A 17,715-nucleotide genomic window follows, 5' to 3' on the forward strand; every position below is an offset into this window, starting at 1 on the left:
CAGATTTTGAAAAAAAAAATTGCCACCAAACCATAGATCGTGTGCCCATACCATATTAATTTAAAAACTTCCTTTAGATATCCCAGACAAACGTACATGGGCTTTGTTTGTGGATTCTAGTGTTTTGGGTTTTTTTTTGTATTTTTTTTTGTTTTTAAGTATTTTCTTTGCTGAGTCAGCAGGTTTTTTGCAACGGTTTTTTGACCACCAGGCCCACATTTTAAACATTGTCGTTTTGTGTGTTATGTTGTTTTTTCAGCTTGAGCCCCCGAACACACGATCTAGCTACGTTGCAAATTAGGCAAGCTCACCACGTGCACGCCATTCAAATTCTACATCTAATTGCAACGTTTTTCCCACAGTAGTTTCCCATTTATGCCTGAGGAAGTTACATAACAATCGATCAAACCCCTAAGAGGTTTTCTTTGTAGCTTGTAGTAAAAGTGTTTTTTTTCTAAAATTCAAGATGGCGGCCCCTTTTCAAGGTCAAAGGTCAATGAAACTATGGTTGTTGTAGACTCCCGTTGTCAACATGACTGTGAAGTTTTGTGAAAATCGGACAAACAAAAGTGTCGAGTTCCGATATTGTTGAAAATGTGAAAATTGCAAAATCTGAGATTTCACCACAAAATGGACGCCAAGCCGAGGGTCTTGTGGCCATCCTATGATAATTTCAAAAGTCCCCAGGGTTATCCCCGTCATATGTGATTGGGTTTTGTTTGCATATTTCAAAACATTTCTTTTTTTTGGCCCCATAAGCGATTTTTGTCCCTTCATCTTTTTTTGTTGTATCACTCGTCGTGATGTCATCGTTTTGAGGAGGGAGTAACGCGCACTATGCCAAAAATTCAATTGTATCTAGGTGTGTGCCAATTCTGGGGACTTTTTGAATATTCGTCGGGGGTCAAATTTTCGATCAAGGGATCTGTTATAAAGAAGAAACATTGCAAAAACAATACAGAACTTAGGGCTGTGTCTGTTATTTTGTGTATTTTGTGTTCTGCTTCACACTGGTTATGTCTTTTTGGGCTTAGGCCTTTCCTTTGAGGCCTTTTTAGGCCTTTCTATATTTTTTAACTTGTGAAAATGATATGGTCCTTGCAATCAGTGACTGATGCCAAAATAATTGTCTGCAGTATCAAATTTGATCTTCCTTATAAGGTCAATACTGATGTATAAGTTATGCTTCACATTGTTTAAGATTGAAAATAAAAATATTTTGAAGTACATATTGCAGAGAAATTTTTCTCAGAGAAATTTCTCAGAGAAATTTTTCTCAGAGAAATGTGAGCTTTCATTGCCTTCATTTGAATGGAAACTGTGGTTTTGTCACATTTTGGTTCCTATTCTTGGTGAGACTGTGTTTTGTAGTGTAAGCGAGTCTCATGCTTCCTCTCGTCTTCTTCCTCATTGAAGACTTAGGTCTTGATTATTCTCTGGTGCTGTGAGAATGAAGATGGCTTTAGAGGACTTCCACTTTGTTGGTGTGAGAAAAGACAGAATATGTTTACGTTCTTTGATTTACTGTAATTTTTTCACGCCGCTTTTTTCCTTCAAAATCTCTGGAATTATCATGTTAATGGTTGAAAAGCTACAGTTTGTTAAAGATTTGAAGAGTTTATTTGAAAAATAAATGCCACAATCACATATATATATATATATATACAACATGCTCAGATAATTGGAAGTGCTACATTATCAATGTATTTCCTGAGTCTTTTCTGTTAAGTAGGTCTTAAGAGTGATCACAGCAGCAGCTAAACTTCAGAGCGGAGATCACACCAACCACAAGTTCATGTCCCAAAGAGGGTCAGAGAAGTTGTGGCTTTGTGGACTGATGTTTCCATCTTCACCTCTCTGTAACTCAGAACAGATGGACCGACGGTCAACAAACTAAAATAGAGCTGCATCATCTGTAAAGTTTAAAAATGTTCAGGTGAAGTTATCAAATATGTTTCTGTTCTCCAGAAAGAGATTTACCACAGATCAAATTGAAAGAATAATTTTCCAGTTCTTCATTTCGTGGCTCCTTTGTTGTGGGAATTGAAGCTTTACAATAGACGCTTTTCATGAAACGTCACACAAAATGGCGAGTGTGCACAGTGTCTGAAGAAATTTTATGTAAATAATAAAGGGTAACCTAACCAATTGTTACAGAAATTTGAACAATATTTTATAAATATTAAACCTGATTGTATTCGTCAGATCAAATGTCAGTATTCCTCCTGCAGAACGCTCCACAACTGCTTCCCCAAATTCCTATGGACGATCTTAAACGAGTCGTGGATTATTTGTCTTTGATAACCCGGTCATAGTCAGACGAAGGCACTGAATGCTGCTTGTTTGATTATAAAGGTAATTCAGATTTTCTTCTTCTAATTGATGCTAATGCTATCGCTAGCTTTCCATGACGGGGATGAGACGTAGAGCTGCAGAAGATCTTTTCTGTCCAGTTAAAGTTGATTACAAATCACTGAAATCAGAGCTAAAGTCAGACGATTTCAACGTGTCTGACAATAAAGAAAAACTAATAACTGCTATTTTCTGATGTAGCTCCTCTTTGCTGTTGAACCATGTCTGATTCCTGCAGCATAATAAAGGTAAACAAGGATAAAAATCATTAGAAACCATGGAAAAAATATTCCTATTAAAACCATTCCTATTTTTGCAATTACCCCTTAAAATACCCAGAAAAACAACAAATACCTCTGATTACAGCAACTAAATCTAGCCTCGGGCCCAATTAAAACCCCAACATGCAGCAATCTGCATCTTGGCTGCTCCTATTAAATGTGTCCATCACAAATTTCCATCAGTTTTTTTGCTGATTGCATTTAATAAACATTGGAAAACATCAAGCAAAATAGACCCTGTTAAAATAATATCTGCTCAAATGAAAGGATGATATTTTCCATAAAACATCAAATATTGAAAGATTATTTACATTTGTATTTTGATTTGTGAACGATCTGAAATGAAAATACAGTTCAGCAGGACATTCATCAAATAAATATTGTACATCTTTCTGCTGAAATTGCTAAAATGACCTTTTATTATTTATGTAAAACTGTGTCAAACAATGTTCAGCTGTCAGCTTTGCCGTTCTAAATCCGAAAACTTGAAGTAACTTTTCACTTTGTGGGTCCTGTCGCCATTTTGTTCGACGTCTCTGTGAAAAGGGACTATTGAAGGCTCACACCACATGAAAAGATGTGGCCTGCAGTTATGCAGTGTCTTCAGATGACAGGTGATCTTTCGGTGGTTCTGCAGTCAGGATGAGACGTAACGTTGAATTCATCTCAAGTGGTTTTCAGCTTCAGTTGTTGTAAAGCTGATGAGGCGTTCAGGTCGTGTCAAACATACAAATCCCTTTGCACTGAGAGCAAACTTAAACTGTTTCAGAGAAACCAGTCGTGCCCAGGCAGCATCTCCCAAACTTGTGCAATGTGTGCAGAAACTTTGTGGTTTTACAGCGGTAGAACAAACATGTGGCTTGTCAAAGAATAAAAAGCATCCATCAAACAACATTTTTACATTTACATCAAAAAGCAAACGTGAGTCTGGTAAAAGGCAGTGATCGCTGCATACTTTGTTCTGTGTGATGCTTTAGTCTTCAGTTTCTTTGGAAGCATGTACATGTTTGTTTAAGGACAGCTCTCTAATGTGGCTTCAAGTAACACAGTGGATACATCTCTATTTACACTTTACACTTGCATGTCATTGCACTTCCCACACCTCCTTTATAATGAGGTTTCCACCTTTTTATCCTTCGTTTATCTCTTTGATAACTAGCTTCTTGGTGGAGAGTTTCTAAACCAGTCATTGTACTGCATGAGTTAAACCGCAGCAGCCACAAAGGCAACAGTTACTAAGCCATTATCATGGTTTAAGATTACCAAGCATGCATCACAAACCTATGAGAACAAGCTGACATTTGTGGAAGGAACCGGAGCGAGCTTCATGCTTCTGCACTTCATCCTGTCTGCCACAGACAGACCAAATCCTTTCAAACCAGCTCGTTCCAGCTCAGTGGGTGGAGCTTCCTCAGCATGACGACATGCAGACTCTGTCCACGACATTTAAAATGATTCCTTCTGGATCAAAATGAGGCCAAATCCCCCCAAACTCTGCACTGAAGAGAAAAAGTGACGAGTAAAAAAGTTGTTTTAAGAGAAATTGAAGCTTGTTATCCACGCTCAGGTCAAGTCTGTTCTTTTGAACTTCAGAGCAAACAAACAACAAACTTCCCCACGAAAACATTTGCTGGTTCATTTGAAAGCGTTTAAATGTTCTGTTTAAGGTGCTGAGTCCTCTTCATAAATCCAAGCATGGGGAAAAATGTCTTGCTTTTTGTATCAATCAGGAAGGACTTCCACGTAATCAGACTCAACGACATCTACAAAAAAGAAAGAAGTGGAGAAAGATCAAAGAACATCTGACAAATGAATGAAGAGGAGAATCAAAGAGCCTTACTCTCATAATCGTTATCAGGGACGGGAACCAAGTTCCTCTGCGGCGACTGAGCGGCTGGTGGGTTCGACACGCCTGTTGGTCTTTCTGGAACATGTGGCGGCCTGCTCTGGATCATCAGGTCCATCTTCCTTTTGACGGCGTGCCGCAGGTGCATGACCAGGCCCTGGTTTCTCCTCTTGTAATTACGGATCAGATCGTCTAAAGTCTTAAATGTTGATTCATTCACACCTGTTGCCGTCTGAGGAAAGATCACATGATTCAGTTCACTTTTACGCAGGAAACAGAAGTCTGAAAGTTGTACTTTGATTCACCATGGTAACCTGAAGTAAGAGGACTCTCCATCGTGTCAGGAAAATGAGTTGGTTAGATTGGAACTTATTATATAGGCCACCTAGGCCGCCTAGGGTGCTATCTGCAGGCATTGTTTTTTTTTTTTTTTAAAGTTTAACATACCAATCATTTCATATGTAATGTTAAAAAAGTAATAGATAGCTAGATAAACTTTAAACTATAGATACTAATTAAAAACATTACAAAAATAACTTTCACATAATCAATCATTTTGCCTGATGCAGCCCCTGTTGAAGCTTGGTGGAGGGGAGGAGGAGGGCCGCGCGGTGTGGTCGCTGCTTCTTTAAAACTGCCGCAAAACAAAACTGCAAACAAGCCCTCAGGGTCAACTTTAAGGTCAAAGGGGAAAGGAAGAGGAGGAGAAAACAGACTCAAAGCCGAGGTTTGTCTGACATTCATTTGCTTGGTATTTCTGAGAAACCAATGATTGAATGTATTGATCACAGTCAATAAACATTGGAGAATTAGCTAAAAGAGTCTTTGGTGAACTGGAAGGAGAAAGAATCAGGATTTTGGAGGAAGTTCTGTCCATGAAGATCTTCACTTCCTCGTCCAGCTGACATCTGGATCAGAACCATACGGCTGGACATTACCCAGATTGATGGATGTTTTTATGTAGCAGTGGTCAAGATTTACACTTGCGAACTATCATAATCAGATGGGGGGGATCAGGGGCGGAGCTCCAAAAGCCACGCCCCCCAGAGGAGATTTTGAAAATAGAGGCTTCAGATCAACATGAAAAATGGCTTTTTAAGACATTTAGGTTTTGAGATTTTGGTTAAAAACTTCACAATCATAACAAAACACTACTGGGAATATTTTTTTCAAATAAAAAAAAAAAATTCATAGTGCGACTTTAAAGGGTTAAGGAGAAGCTAATCTGTCCTCATATGGACCTTTTTGTTTTACAAAATTACAAAAATTATGCAAACTTAAATAAAATACCAGAAATTGATAAATGAAATGTTAGGATTGCACAAGCAGTTTAATAATATATGGACACATTAAAAGACAAAAAGCAAGTCCACTAGATTAAACGAGTGCTGTTGAAACAATCAAGACTTAGCTTGTTTCTGAATAAGGCTAAAACTGGTCACAGATTTCATCTGTTTTTCCGAATGTGCAGACATCTAGAAGCAGTATCTGGAAAACAAAGCCGTCTCCAACACCAACAACTCGAGGTTGCAGACATGCAGTGGAAGGAAAAAGCAACAGCCTTGTTTGTGTGGGTCCAGACTGTGTGATGTGTTGTGGTTTCCAATTGCACTTTCAGTGTGCTGAACGAATGTGACCATCTTCTGTTCACTCCTTGTGTACAAACAAGTTTTTGGCTCTTACCCAAATCTATGTTGTGTCTGGAAACTGTATAAAAAGCTGACATCTTTTCTTTATAGTCTGTTGTAAGATCAAGTTTCCTAACAGGAAACTATACAACTTCCTACACTTATGACTGAGCTTTTAATCAGTTTCTCATTTTCTTAAGCAACATTTTCTGTCATGAAAGACATTCAATATTTTGTGAATTTGTTCATTCATTTGCTCTCTCAGCATCCGTCCATCAACATGAACGACTTTTGGAGTTTCTAAACAATCAAAAACAGTACAATTTAAAGAAAACCATGCAACTCTTGAAAAACTCTCCATCTCCATGGCAACTGAACTTTGTGGTTTTGATTCCTAAAAGTTTGGAATGTTTGGTGAAACAGGAGGACGGATGGACGGATGGATGGACGGATGGATGGATGGATGGACGGATGGATGGATGGATGTCACATTTGCATTGACAGCTTAAAATTCTTTTGTTTTTTCTAACTTAATTGATTCTCTTTTTGATTGGTCGATACTGCAAAATGATGCAACTGGACAATTTATTTATTGTTATTATTGTTTTTTCATATTTAATTATTTGTATTGATGGAGGAAGATTTTTTTACCTGGAAAGGTAAAACTCATGACATAAAGAACGTCTTGGTTCATAACAATAAACAATTGAGATTATTCAAAAACAAATACTCTTGATGTCGTGCAGGATTTGTTATCGAAGCTTAAGGAACTGCTGTTAAACCATCAAATTGCTTCTTGCTGCTGATTGGTCTGGAGAGTTGATAACCACATGTTCCACCACATTTCCTGTCCCACTTGTTTCCATTTAAAGTTCAGATCACGGTCTTTTACACAACGTTGACCAGGGTCTCTGCTCAATGATCAGTTTTTTCCAAACACTGAACAACAAGCAGGCGTATTTAAGAACGTTTCCACTTGGTGACATCATCAGGAGGCATGGCATAAGTTTCCATAGTTATGCAGATGAGACTCAGCTATATGTAGACGTCTCTCCTGATGACATGAGACCCATGGATGACCTATTGAACTCCATTTTAGAGATACAAAGATGGATGGGAGAGAACTTTCTGGAGCTCAATCAAGACAAAACAGAAGTTTTAGTCATCGGTCCTCAGGCTGAAAGAGCGAGGGTCCAATTTTATCTGTCTGCCAAAAATGTGGTTGTGTGACAAAGTTAGAAATCTCGGTGTAATTATAGATGCAGACCTTAGCTTTGAAGCATGTACAAGCCAGGCGACTAAGACAACTTCCTATCGTCTGCGTAATATTTCCTGAGTCAGATCCTTTTTCTCCAGAGCCAGTGCTGAAATTGTATTTCATGCTTTTATAACATCTAGATTAGACTACGGTAATGCTCTTCCTTCTGGTGGGAAGAAAAACGCAATTAATCGGCTGCAGATGGTCCAGAACGCAGCTGCACGCCTTTTGACTAAAACCAGAAAGAGGGAGCACATTAGACCGATCTTAAAGTCCTGCACTGACTCTTGTCAGCTTCAGGATCGATTTTAAGATTCTTTTATTAGTTTATGAGAGTGTTAGTGGTCTTGGACCTTCTGATCTATCTGAGTTACTTTTATGAGCCTCCAAGAACCCTCAGGTCCTCAGGTGCAGGCCTGCTAAAAGTGCCTAGAGTTCGGCCTCGTTCCACCACTGCAGGCCTCGCCTGTGGGACAGCCTGAGGAGGGGAGGACCTCATCAACTGTGGAGGCTTTTAAGAAAAACCTCAAAACGCATCTTTTTAGGTTAGCTTTTAACTAGATTTTAGGATGTGTGTATGTATAGGTGAGTATGTGCATATACTGTATATTTCATTGTGCTTTTTATAATTTTATATAAGGTATCTTTTCATTCATTCATTCATTCTTCTTCTTGTCCGCTTCATCCCTTTCGGGGTCGCGGGGGTGCTGGAGCCTATCCCGGCTGCTGATGGGCGAAGGCGGGGTACACCCTGGACAGGTCGCCAGTCTGTCTCAGGGTATCAATCACACACATACACTCTCACATTCACACCTAGGGGCAATTTAGAGTCACCAATGAACCTATCTGTTTTTATGAATTACTATTTTTTATATTCTCCTAATTATTAACTTCTTAATTTTATTTTATTTTAAATGAATGTATTTACTTGTTTCTTCTCACCCTTGGCTAGGTCGTCTGCTTTCAAGCCCACGGGACATGGCCCTGCTTGAACCCATTGTTCCCTCGCCCGGATTTCTCCTTGGCTGGTGGGAACCTGTGGGTCTCTGGCTCCTTAGGTCAGGAAGTAGACGACCAGCTGGCAGAAGGCTGGTGCTGACAGCGTCTCCAGGGTTCTCTCTCTTTTTTTTTATTTACTCATATTTTATATTTTCTAATGTATGTCTGTAGGTGCACTTGTATACATGTATAGAAATTGATATAAGGGGGTTGTTTTTATTTTTATGAAAAGTGCTTTATAATTAAAATCAATTTGAAATTTGAATTTTTAAGTGTTTTAGGCTGTTTTTGTCACAAACGAGCAGACAGCTGGTTCCATATGCAGCAGGTTTATTAGTTCAGACTGGAATGAAGCACAAAGCTAAACCAGAGTCAGACAGGCAGAGGTCAATCACAAGCATGGGGTCATCTAAGAAGACAGTAGAGTGTCAGAGTCCAGGCAAGGGTCAGGGCAGGCAGCAAGCAATCAGAGAAAAAGCAGGGTCAGAAACGGAAGATTAAGTCTAGATAGAAATGCTCAGTAATGCAGGCGGTGGTACAAACAATACTTCACACAGAGGGAGGATCTGTGTGCTGCTTAAAAAGCAGGTGGGTGATTGTCTGATTGGAGACAGCTGAGCAGCATCCAGGAACTGTGGGCCGGGGCTGCTGGGAGATGTAGGGCAGTCAGTACTCTGGTGACTGTTCCCGCTGGTGTTCAGAGGGGGGGACAGAGCTCTGACTCCTGAGAGTTTTGGAGTTAAGCTAATATTTACTGTTTAGCTGTTTTGGCTAATTTTGGCAATTTTCATTTTTCTAGATTATTTTGAAGTTTAGATATTTTTTTTCCGTTACAGGCCAGCTGTTTTGGCTAGCCTAAATTTTTTTTTTTTTTTTTAGTTTTTTAGGCTAATTTGTCATTTAGCTAATATTTTAGCTAGATACCAGTTTCAGTGTTTTCAGATACCAGCTTCATAATCTAGCATCTTCAGTGGCCAAATTTAGCTTACAGCATTCACACTAGCATTATGAAAAATTATGAAATGTAGTTTTAGAGTGAGTTTAGTGTTTTAGCAGCTGGGTGGCTCAGTGGGCTAAGTATAGGGTTTGCATGCAGGAGCCCTGGGTTAAATTCCCAGGTTGTCCACTGATCCCCACCCAGATTGGGTCCTTAGTCAAGACCCTTGACGCTGCTGCCTAACTGGGTCCCTGTGCCCGTCAAGTACAGGGTTGTGTCAGGAAGGGCATCCGGCGTAAAATCTCTAAAGTGGGTGCTGTTTCGCTGTGGTGACCCCAAAAATGGGATAAGCCGAAAGTGAAAGAAGAATAAAATGTAGTTTTAAAGTGTTCAATAAATGTTCATCCTGTTCGGCCCTCGACCTAAGGCAGGGGTATTCAAGTCCAGGCCTCGAGGGCCGGTGTCCTACATGTTTTCCAACCAACCTTCCATTGAAGCTCCTTATTGGCTGCTAATTTCCAGGATCAGGTATGTTTAGCCAATAAGGAGCTTCAATGGAAGATTGGTTGGAAAACATGTAGGACACCGTCCCTTGAGGCCTGGACTTGAATACCCCTGACCTAAGGTGAGTTTTGGATTTTGTCTCTATGTGCGATTGAGTTTGACACCCATGCACTAAAGTCACACAAAATCTTTCCCAAATAGAAGAGACGTGTGGATTTCATTCATTAGTGAAGGTGAGCCCAGTGTGTGATTTCTGAGTGGTGGTGTCTGGTCGAGTCTATCTGTAGCATTCACCGTGTTTTTTTTTTTTTTTTTGGAGTCGTCTTGAACCGCTAAACATTCCACGTTCCCTCTTGGTCCTGCTAATGTTTACAAATAGAATGCTGATATAAGATATTAAACATAATTAGTAGTTGGAAAATATATTTTGTTTGTGTTTATGCTAAATATGGGTCACAGGATAAATGCCTCACACTCGCAAACCTCACTGCACGTCGCTGATGCAGATTCACTTCTTTCCTACACTTTGTTGACCTTAACAAATTAATTTCCTCCACCTTCTCCACCTCTCCTCCCTGTAACCTCATTTCCTCCCTGAGTTCCTCTCATTTACACACAGATATTCTGTCTTCCTGTGGCTGACCATCATTACTCTCATTTCCAGAGCAGACCTCCACCTCTCTAGATGTTCCTCCACCTGCTTCCTGCTCTCACTATAGAGCACAATGTCATCTGCAAACATCAGGATCCACACAGATTCCTGTCTAACCTCATCTGTCAGCTGTTCATTAGTCTATCCTCCACCTTGAACTCCTCTGTCACACCTACAGGACATCTCTCCACTGTCTCACACATGCGTGACTCACTGAATACCAATCATTTTCCATTAGAACGTCGAACAATTTAGGAGTCAAAACAAATTCAAAGCAACTTGTCACTAAAAAATATATATTTTTCTTTCTTAAACTCCTCTCAATCTATGTTTGGTTCACACCATTATTTACATTCCATTTTGTTAGAAGTTATTAGAAGGAGGTTACATCCGTCCATCCTCTCAACCTGCTGGATCCCTTTCAGAGAACAAGGTTAGATAAGCAATAGATGATTCGAGTTTTGACCCTTCATGGCTACTGTTTTACTGCAGTGGGAGTGTGTGTTTGTGTTGTTTACCATGAGAGTGTAGTTTCCAGAGTGGGTCCGGAAAAGTCTATACGTATGCACCACCTTCCATTTCCTGCAGATAAACACCACGTACACATTTACAAACAAACAGACTCAAAGCTTTTTCAAAAACATTTCAAACCAGGAACCAAAAAAATGAAACTGAGTAAGGAACTTATAATACTAAACCTCAGTAAAAGCTCAAACAGCATAGCCGTATTAACCACAAACATAAGAAAGAAAATCTATCTTTTTTATTTTGTTCAGTTAAACAAGTAATGGAGAAGAGAGGAGCTCTTTGGAGAAGCTGGACCCAGCAGTCTGGAGGACCGACTGACTTTACAAACATGAAATCCTCTGAAGGTTGTTGTTTTGCACCCACAGGAGGGGGTGGTGGTGCTGGTGTCACGGGATCTGTCACACCAGCGCAGACGCCTTCATGCTACTCCAGCGTCTTTCACCCAACACCCCCCAGTGCTCTGGCCACCAGCATATTGAACTGTTCCATCAGTCACGTTACCAGATGAGCCACAAAAGTTGTGCATGTTTCTCCCAGCAACGACACGGCTCGGCGTGAGGTGGTGATTTTACAAAGAAGGCTTTTGTATTTTTAGCCTTGCACAATAAAGTTGTTACCAAGCCAGCTATGGGTGTTTGTTTTTTTCTCAGTTTAGTCTTGTCTCAGTTTTTCTTTGAAATGTGGTATCTTCTTTATCATTTCATTCTTCAGAAAGGTCAAGAGGAAATAGGCAGCTAATGAATAAAAATAACTAGACGTCAAAAAAGATTTTCTGATAAGGACCTCAATGTTAGAATGTCTAACGGAGTCCCACTCGGCTCTGTACTCTCACCTCTTAATAAAGTTCACATTTGTAAAAACATTATTTTCTATCAATATATTTAAGTTTTTTAGATTTAGTTTCCATTAAATAATTAAATGTTCCTATTTTTTTGTATTTATACATTTGAGTAATGTCAGTGGTTAAGATTGTGGACTGATCTCTGATTTTTGAGCAGCATTTAGGCATAAACATGAAAATAACAATTACTTTTTTTGGGTCACAGAACTTATTTTGAAAACTCAAGGTAGGATTTAAAGTTTTGTGGTTTCTGTTAGTTTGTGAGTGTTGTAATGCGCTGACAGTTGATTTGTTCATGTTTTTAAAGGAAGGCTCAAGACCTACCTTTTTAATCTAGCTTTTAGTTAACAATTTTGAAAGTTATTTGATATTGTAATTGTTTTATGCTCTGTTTTTACTAAATTGATATGTTTTTATTTTACCTCTACTGGTTTTGTCTTGTCTATTTACTTATTTACTCGTCTGGTTATTTATATCTGTTTTTATTTTTATATCTTCTATTTTATTCCTTTTACATTTTTAACTCCAGTGTCTTCCTCTGAGGGATCCTCCACATCAGTGACTGACCCGTATCAGCGAACGGGGTCGCTGCAGTGGGATCTCCCGGGTCTGGCTTTTCACGTGGATCTGGGGGGTCCTGTGTATTCTGTAAGCTTGATTGGGGGGTCACTTATGTGGACAGGTCCCTAAAATAATGTTTCCTCACTTCAGTACAAAGCCAGATTTCTATTTTTTATTATTTTAGTGATAATTATTTATTTTTATTTTCGACCACGGTGTGTGCATGTGTGTGCACGTGTGTGTTGGGGGTTGAGGTCATTGTTTGGATGAGCAATGTCTTGTTCTTTGTTTTAAAATTTGATTATGTTTTTATGTAAGCACTTTGAGTGAAATCGTTTTTTGGAAAAATGCTATACAAATAAAGTTTGATTTGATTTTATGGATCCACAGGTTTATGCCGACATTCATCTGGATCCCAGAGTTAGGAGCATTACCGCTCGGATTACACATTATTTGATGAAGATTCGACAGGGTGAATGCAACAAATGCTCAAAAGTAGAGAAAAGATTTTGTGGGTCAAGTTAACAATTTAAAGAGAGCTTTCCAAGATACACAAGCTTATCTAATCCTTCAGGAGGAAAGTACACAGAACACAAACTATATTGGTGACATTTAAAGATGAAAAACAAACCTAGAATCTTTAAAGCTGACTGCGAATTTTAGAAATGTTTCTGTCAAAAAGTTAATGATTCTCTGAACTTCATTTCAACCTCTGGTATTTAAAAAAAGTTCTGCTGTTGTGTACTTTGATTGCAATATTTGTCTGATAATAAATAAAGCAGTTTATAACTTAAAGCATGTGTCAAAGTCACGGTCCGGGGCCGGATTCGGCCCTCCGGGTAATTCTATTTTATTGTTATTAATGACTTGATGCTACCTTGTGCTTATTTCTAACTAGAATAATTTTGACAAAATATATTTTTATAGAGAGTAAAATATTGAAAGTTATTTAAGGTTTAAGTTGATTTATTCTGGAATAATATTCCTGCCTTTTTATTATTCAGAATTATGTGAAAAAGTTATGGTTCTAAAGTTTTAAAAATTGGCATTCTGCTAACTTTTTGGACTATTTTAGCATTTAGTAAAATTTTTTAGGATATTTGAAGTTTAGCTAATATTTCAGCAACATGCTAGCTATTTTAGCCAAACAAAGTTAGTTTTTTTCTGGCTAATTTGGCATTTAGCTAATATTTTAGTGGGCTATCAGCTTCTGCGGCCAAATCCATCTTACAACATTCACACTAGCATTATCACAGGTAATGCTATATATCCAGTTCATAATTATGTTAAAAAGTTACAGTTTTAAAGTTTTAAAAATGTAGTTTTAGAGTGTTCAATAAATGTTTATCCTGTTCGGCCCGCGACCTACGGCGTGTTTTGGATTTTGGCCTCTTGCGAGATTGAATTTGTCACCTCTGATTTAACACAGCTATAACGCATTTTGGAGTAAATCTAAACAAATTTCTTTAAAATGTTTGAATCATTTTCTCATGGATTTTGTCAAGAAATTTACAAAACAAGCTAAGGATTTGTTATTTTGGGGTTCCAGTCAGACAGAAATGAACTGATCGTTTCAATAGATTTAAACAGGAATTATAGAATCTTTTTTTAAACACATGGACTGTTGTGATGTGGAAGCTTCGAGCTGAGGTTTGTGATGATGTAATAAACTTCTGTCATATCTTGGAAAGTTCACTTTCACTCCAGCTTCTCCTGGTGTCTGAGACTTTGCAGCTTCGGTGGTTTATCGGTTCATTTTTTTAGTATCGGTGATAAAGGACACCTCGTGTTGCTCAGATTGTGGCTGCTTTTACTGCAGCGGTGGAGGTTTGGCGGACTGTGTCTGTCGACTCCTTCCTCATGCTCTCTACGTCAGTAAAGTTTTTGAGTTGATAACAGTTGAGTGTTTCAAACCAGTTTATGGTCTTCTTTAGAAGGGTCTCTCAGAGCAGCAGGATTTACATCCTCATGAACGAGTACTCACAACACACACAGGCACATGGCTCCTTGGATGGTCTCGCTGTCTCGGATCAGGTAAGCTCCATCCTTTTTCTTCTTGGCCAGCAGCTCCTCACACTCTGCCTTGCTTATGGGACCATGGTAGCACTCTGGCAGAGCAGACGCCATGGCAAATGCAGGCTGAAGAGCAACACATCCACCTCAGCTTCTGCTTCCTGTAAGCTGTTCAGAATGACAGAGAGTCTGTGTTTTATCTGAGCATCAAACGTGAAGGGAGGTCAGTCCTGAAGAGTGAGGAAACCACAGGAAACACGTGAGCAGATACTCAGAAAAAAGCAGAAAAAGCCTCACAGAAAAATCTGTAGTGAACATTCTGAAGAACAGACTTTCCATTAATCTCATCCAGTTGTGTTTTAGTTATAACACCACATTTTTAAAGAGTTGGTCGCATATTTGTCAAAATGAAAACTAAAAGTTTTACAAAGAATGACAGACTTGAATTAAAAATAATAGAATTTGTCTGCAATACTGAGCAGGTAAGGCTGCATGTCTGTTGCTCTCTGGTGTGACAATGTCTGCTCAAAACTCCTTTTTATTTTTGTCAATCTGTTGTTTTCAGTGCCCTGTTTTAGTGTGTGTGTGTGCGTGGGGGTGCAAAAAGGACTCAAAAAAACGTAATCGTCTGATCAAGAGGGCAGACTGTGTGGTGGGATCGAAGATGGAGACGGCAGAGGTGGTGGCAGCGCGGAGGATGCTGACCAAACCTGAGAGCATCATGAGGAACGCCTGTAAATCAGGGGTCCCTAAACTTCCCTTCTGAGGGCCACATCAGTGTTTTCTTCTCTGATGGGGTTCAGGGTCGGTTTGTAGGCTAACAGAAGGAATGTAACAATCACAGCCTAAATGTAAACATTTATGGTTTTCCAGAAGCCACACAGCCAAATTTAAAGTACTTCATTTTTTAAATCAACATGGAAAAATAAATTAATACTAAAACATTTTAAAAACGATATACATTGCATTACCTGCAAAAATGCTAGCGTGAATGCTGTAAGCTGAATGTGGCTTCTGAAGATGCTATTGCTGATAGTTTAAGAAATTGATAACGAAAAACGCTGAAGCTGATAGCTGAAAATGCTGAAACCAATAGCTGAAAACGTTGAAGCTAATATATGAAAATGCTGTAGCTGACAGCTAGCTAAATTAGCAAAACCTCAAATTAGTCAAAAAAATAAATAAACCCGAAATTAGCCAAAACAGCTACCATGTGGCTAAAATAAAAGCTAAATACTAAATTAGCCTAAAAACTGATAAAATGTTTAATTTAGCCCAAACAGCTAGCATAATGCTAAAAAAATTAGCAAAACTCCAAAAATGGCCAAAAAAAACAAAACGGATCCGGCCCTCGGGCCTTGACTTTGACATGTGATCTACATGGAGTCCACACCGACCAAAGGAGGCGGAGACTGAACGGTTAACTAATTGTATTCATTTTCACTCTGTTCTTGGTGAATTTTTCTACTGTTATATGGTTTTAGGACCATTGTTATTCTGGTAGATACCACACAAAATAAGTGCAATAGTAGGACATAGCATCTCCAGTAGCTGCACTACACCCGACCCATTGACTACCAAACTCAGGTGGCCACTGTAGCATCAGGTTATGAATATCTTCCTCGACAATGGTGACCGAGGTAAAAAGAGACAGAGAGGAATTAAAAGCAGCTATGAACATGATGGGTGATGAGTTGAGTACCATATCAAAACAACAGCGTACAATAATAGACTTAATCAGTGAAATCAAGGAACTCAAAAAAGTAAATGAGGAATTTAAAAAGCTAAATGAGGAACAACAAAATAAAATAAGCTGCTTGGAGGCACGGGTGGCTGATTTTGAACAAAACAGTCAAATTAATGATGTGCACTCTAAGAAGAGATGTGTTAATAATAACACAAAGTGAGTCAAATTTTAACACAACAATGTGTCTATATAAGGACAACACATTTTGTGTTATATGTAACACAATTGGTGTGCCAATCATACAACACATCTGTTGTGTTGTATTTTTCAACACAGTTCCTGTGTTACAATTTACTCACTTACTGTGTTGGAAAATACAACACAACAGATGTGTTGTATGATAGGCACACCAATTGTGTTACATATAACACAAAATGTGTTGTCCTTATATAGATACATTGTTGTGTTAAAATCATGTCACACAAGTTGTTTAATTTTTCTTATAAAAAAATGTGTCAGATATAAACACAAAACTGTATACATTTTTAATTAAAAATAATGAGAAAACCAGTTGTAGAAGGTACAGATTACAGTTTATTATACTTTTTATGACATTTTAAACACATAAACATTTAATTTCTTAAATGTATCAAAAATATGACAGTTCAATTTTAAAACAAACAATAAACCCTCTTAATACATCTTTTTACACTCAAAAATACAAATAATCCTCTCTAATGTCATCCATTAAATTCAACAATACCAAAAATCCACAAATTTAATCTTTTTACACTCAAAAGGTCATTTCTGGGTTGTCACTTAAACCACCATCATATGTCCGTGTTGTTAAGAGAGACAACAGTGAGTTGGACTCTAATGATCATGGCAACTCGGTTGAAAGCCAAGTGACAGAATATCTTTCGAGCAGAGACATTCACATAGACAGAAATACCATTGACCCAATAGAGGACTCGGTTGTAACCATAGAGGGATACAATATATTCAGAAATGACAGAAACAAATATGGCGGAGGCACTGCATTTTATATTCAGAGTCATATACCAGTTAAAATGAGAAAAGATCTTTGCATAACAAGCATTGAAGCTTTATGGCTTCAAGTACACATTCCATTTCGAAAGCCTATGTTAATATGTTGCTGTTACAGACCACCAAGCTCAAATGCTGAATACCTGAACGATATATGTATGATGATTCAGAGAGTCAGTGATTTAAATTGTGACGTATTTGTTTTAGCTGATATGAACATTGACTGGTTTTCACATAAGTGTTCTCTGAAAAAAACAATTAGTGACACAATTGTTTTATCAAACTTGTGTCAGTTAATAAATGTACCAACCAGAGCTGGAATTAATCAAGCAGGACTGAGTACATCTACATGTATTGATCATATTTATACAAACTGTGCTGAAAAGTGTACTAATGTTTGTTCTGAGCCAGTCAGCTGATCACAATATTGTCTCTCTTGTTCTGAAAACCAAAGTGCCTAAAGTAGGGCCTAAAGTAATCCATAAAAGGATGCATAAATCGTTTAAGGAAGAAGACTTTGTTTGCGATATGGCAAGAGTGCAATGGGATGAAGTATTAAGTCAAACACATGCAGAAATGGC

General features: G+C 38.4%; 1 protein-coding gene across 1 annotated transcript; it reads right to left on the reverse strand.

Moving 5' to 3' along the window:
• Window positions 1–3,007: 3,007 nt before the first annotated feature.
• Window positions 3,008–14,545, reverse strand: si:ch73-264p11.1 (uncharacterized protein LOC100000923 homolog). Its single transcript, XM_024265537.2, has 4 exons — window positions 14,372–14,545; window positions 10,976–11,039; window positions 4,474–4,711; window positions 3,008–4,396 (listed from the first exon to the last, which is right to left on the reverse strand). Exons 1-4 carry the CDS (start codon window positions 14,512–14,514, stop codon window positions 4,356–4,358), a joined length of 486 nt encoding a protein of 161 aa, XP_024121305.1. The 5' UTR covers window positions 14,515–14,545; the 3' UTR covers window positions 3,008–4,355.
• Window positions 14,546–17,715: the final 3,170 nt, after the last annotated feature.

This window comes from Oryzias melastigma, unplaced genomic scaffold, assembly GCF_002922805.2.
Source record: "Oryzias melastigma strain HK-1 unplaced genomic scaffold, ASM292280v2 sc00320, whole genome shotgun sequence".
In the NCBI taxonomy this organism is placed as follows: Eukaryota; Metazoa; Chordata; class Actinopteri; order Beloniformes; family Adrianichthyidae; genus Oryzias; species Oryzias melastigma.

Coding starts and splice junctions, on each gene's coding strand:
- si:ch73-264p11.1 (XM_024265537.2), bottom strand. CDS start 14,514: ATGGCGTCTGCTCTGCCAGAGTGCTACCATGGTCCCATAAGCAAGGCA. Junction 11,040..14,371: donor GCCATGTGCCTGTGTGTGTT/GTGAGTACTCGT, acceptor GTTTATCTGCAG/GAAATGGAAGGTGGTGCATA. Junction 4,712..10,975: donor CTGGAAACTACACTCTCATG/GTAAACAACACA, acceptor ATCTTTCCTCAG/ACGGCAACAGGTGTGAATGA.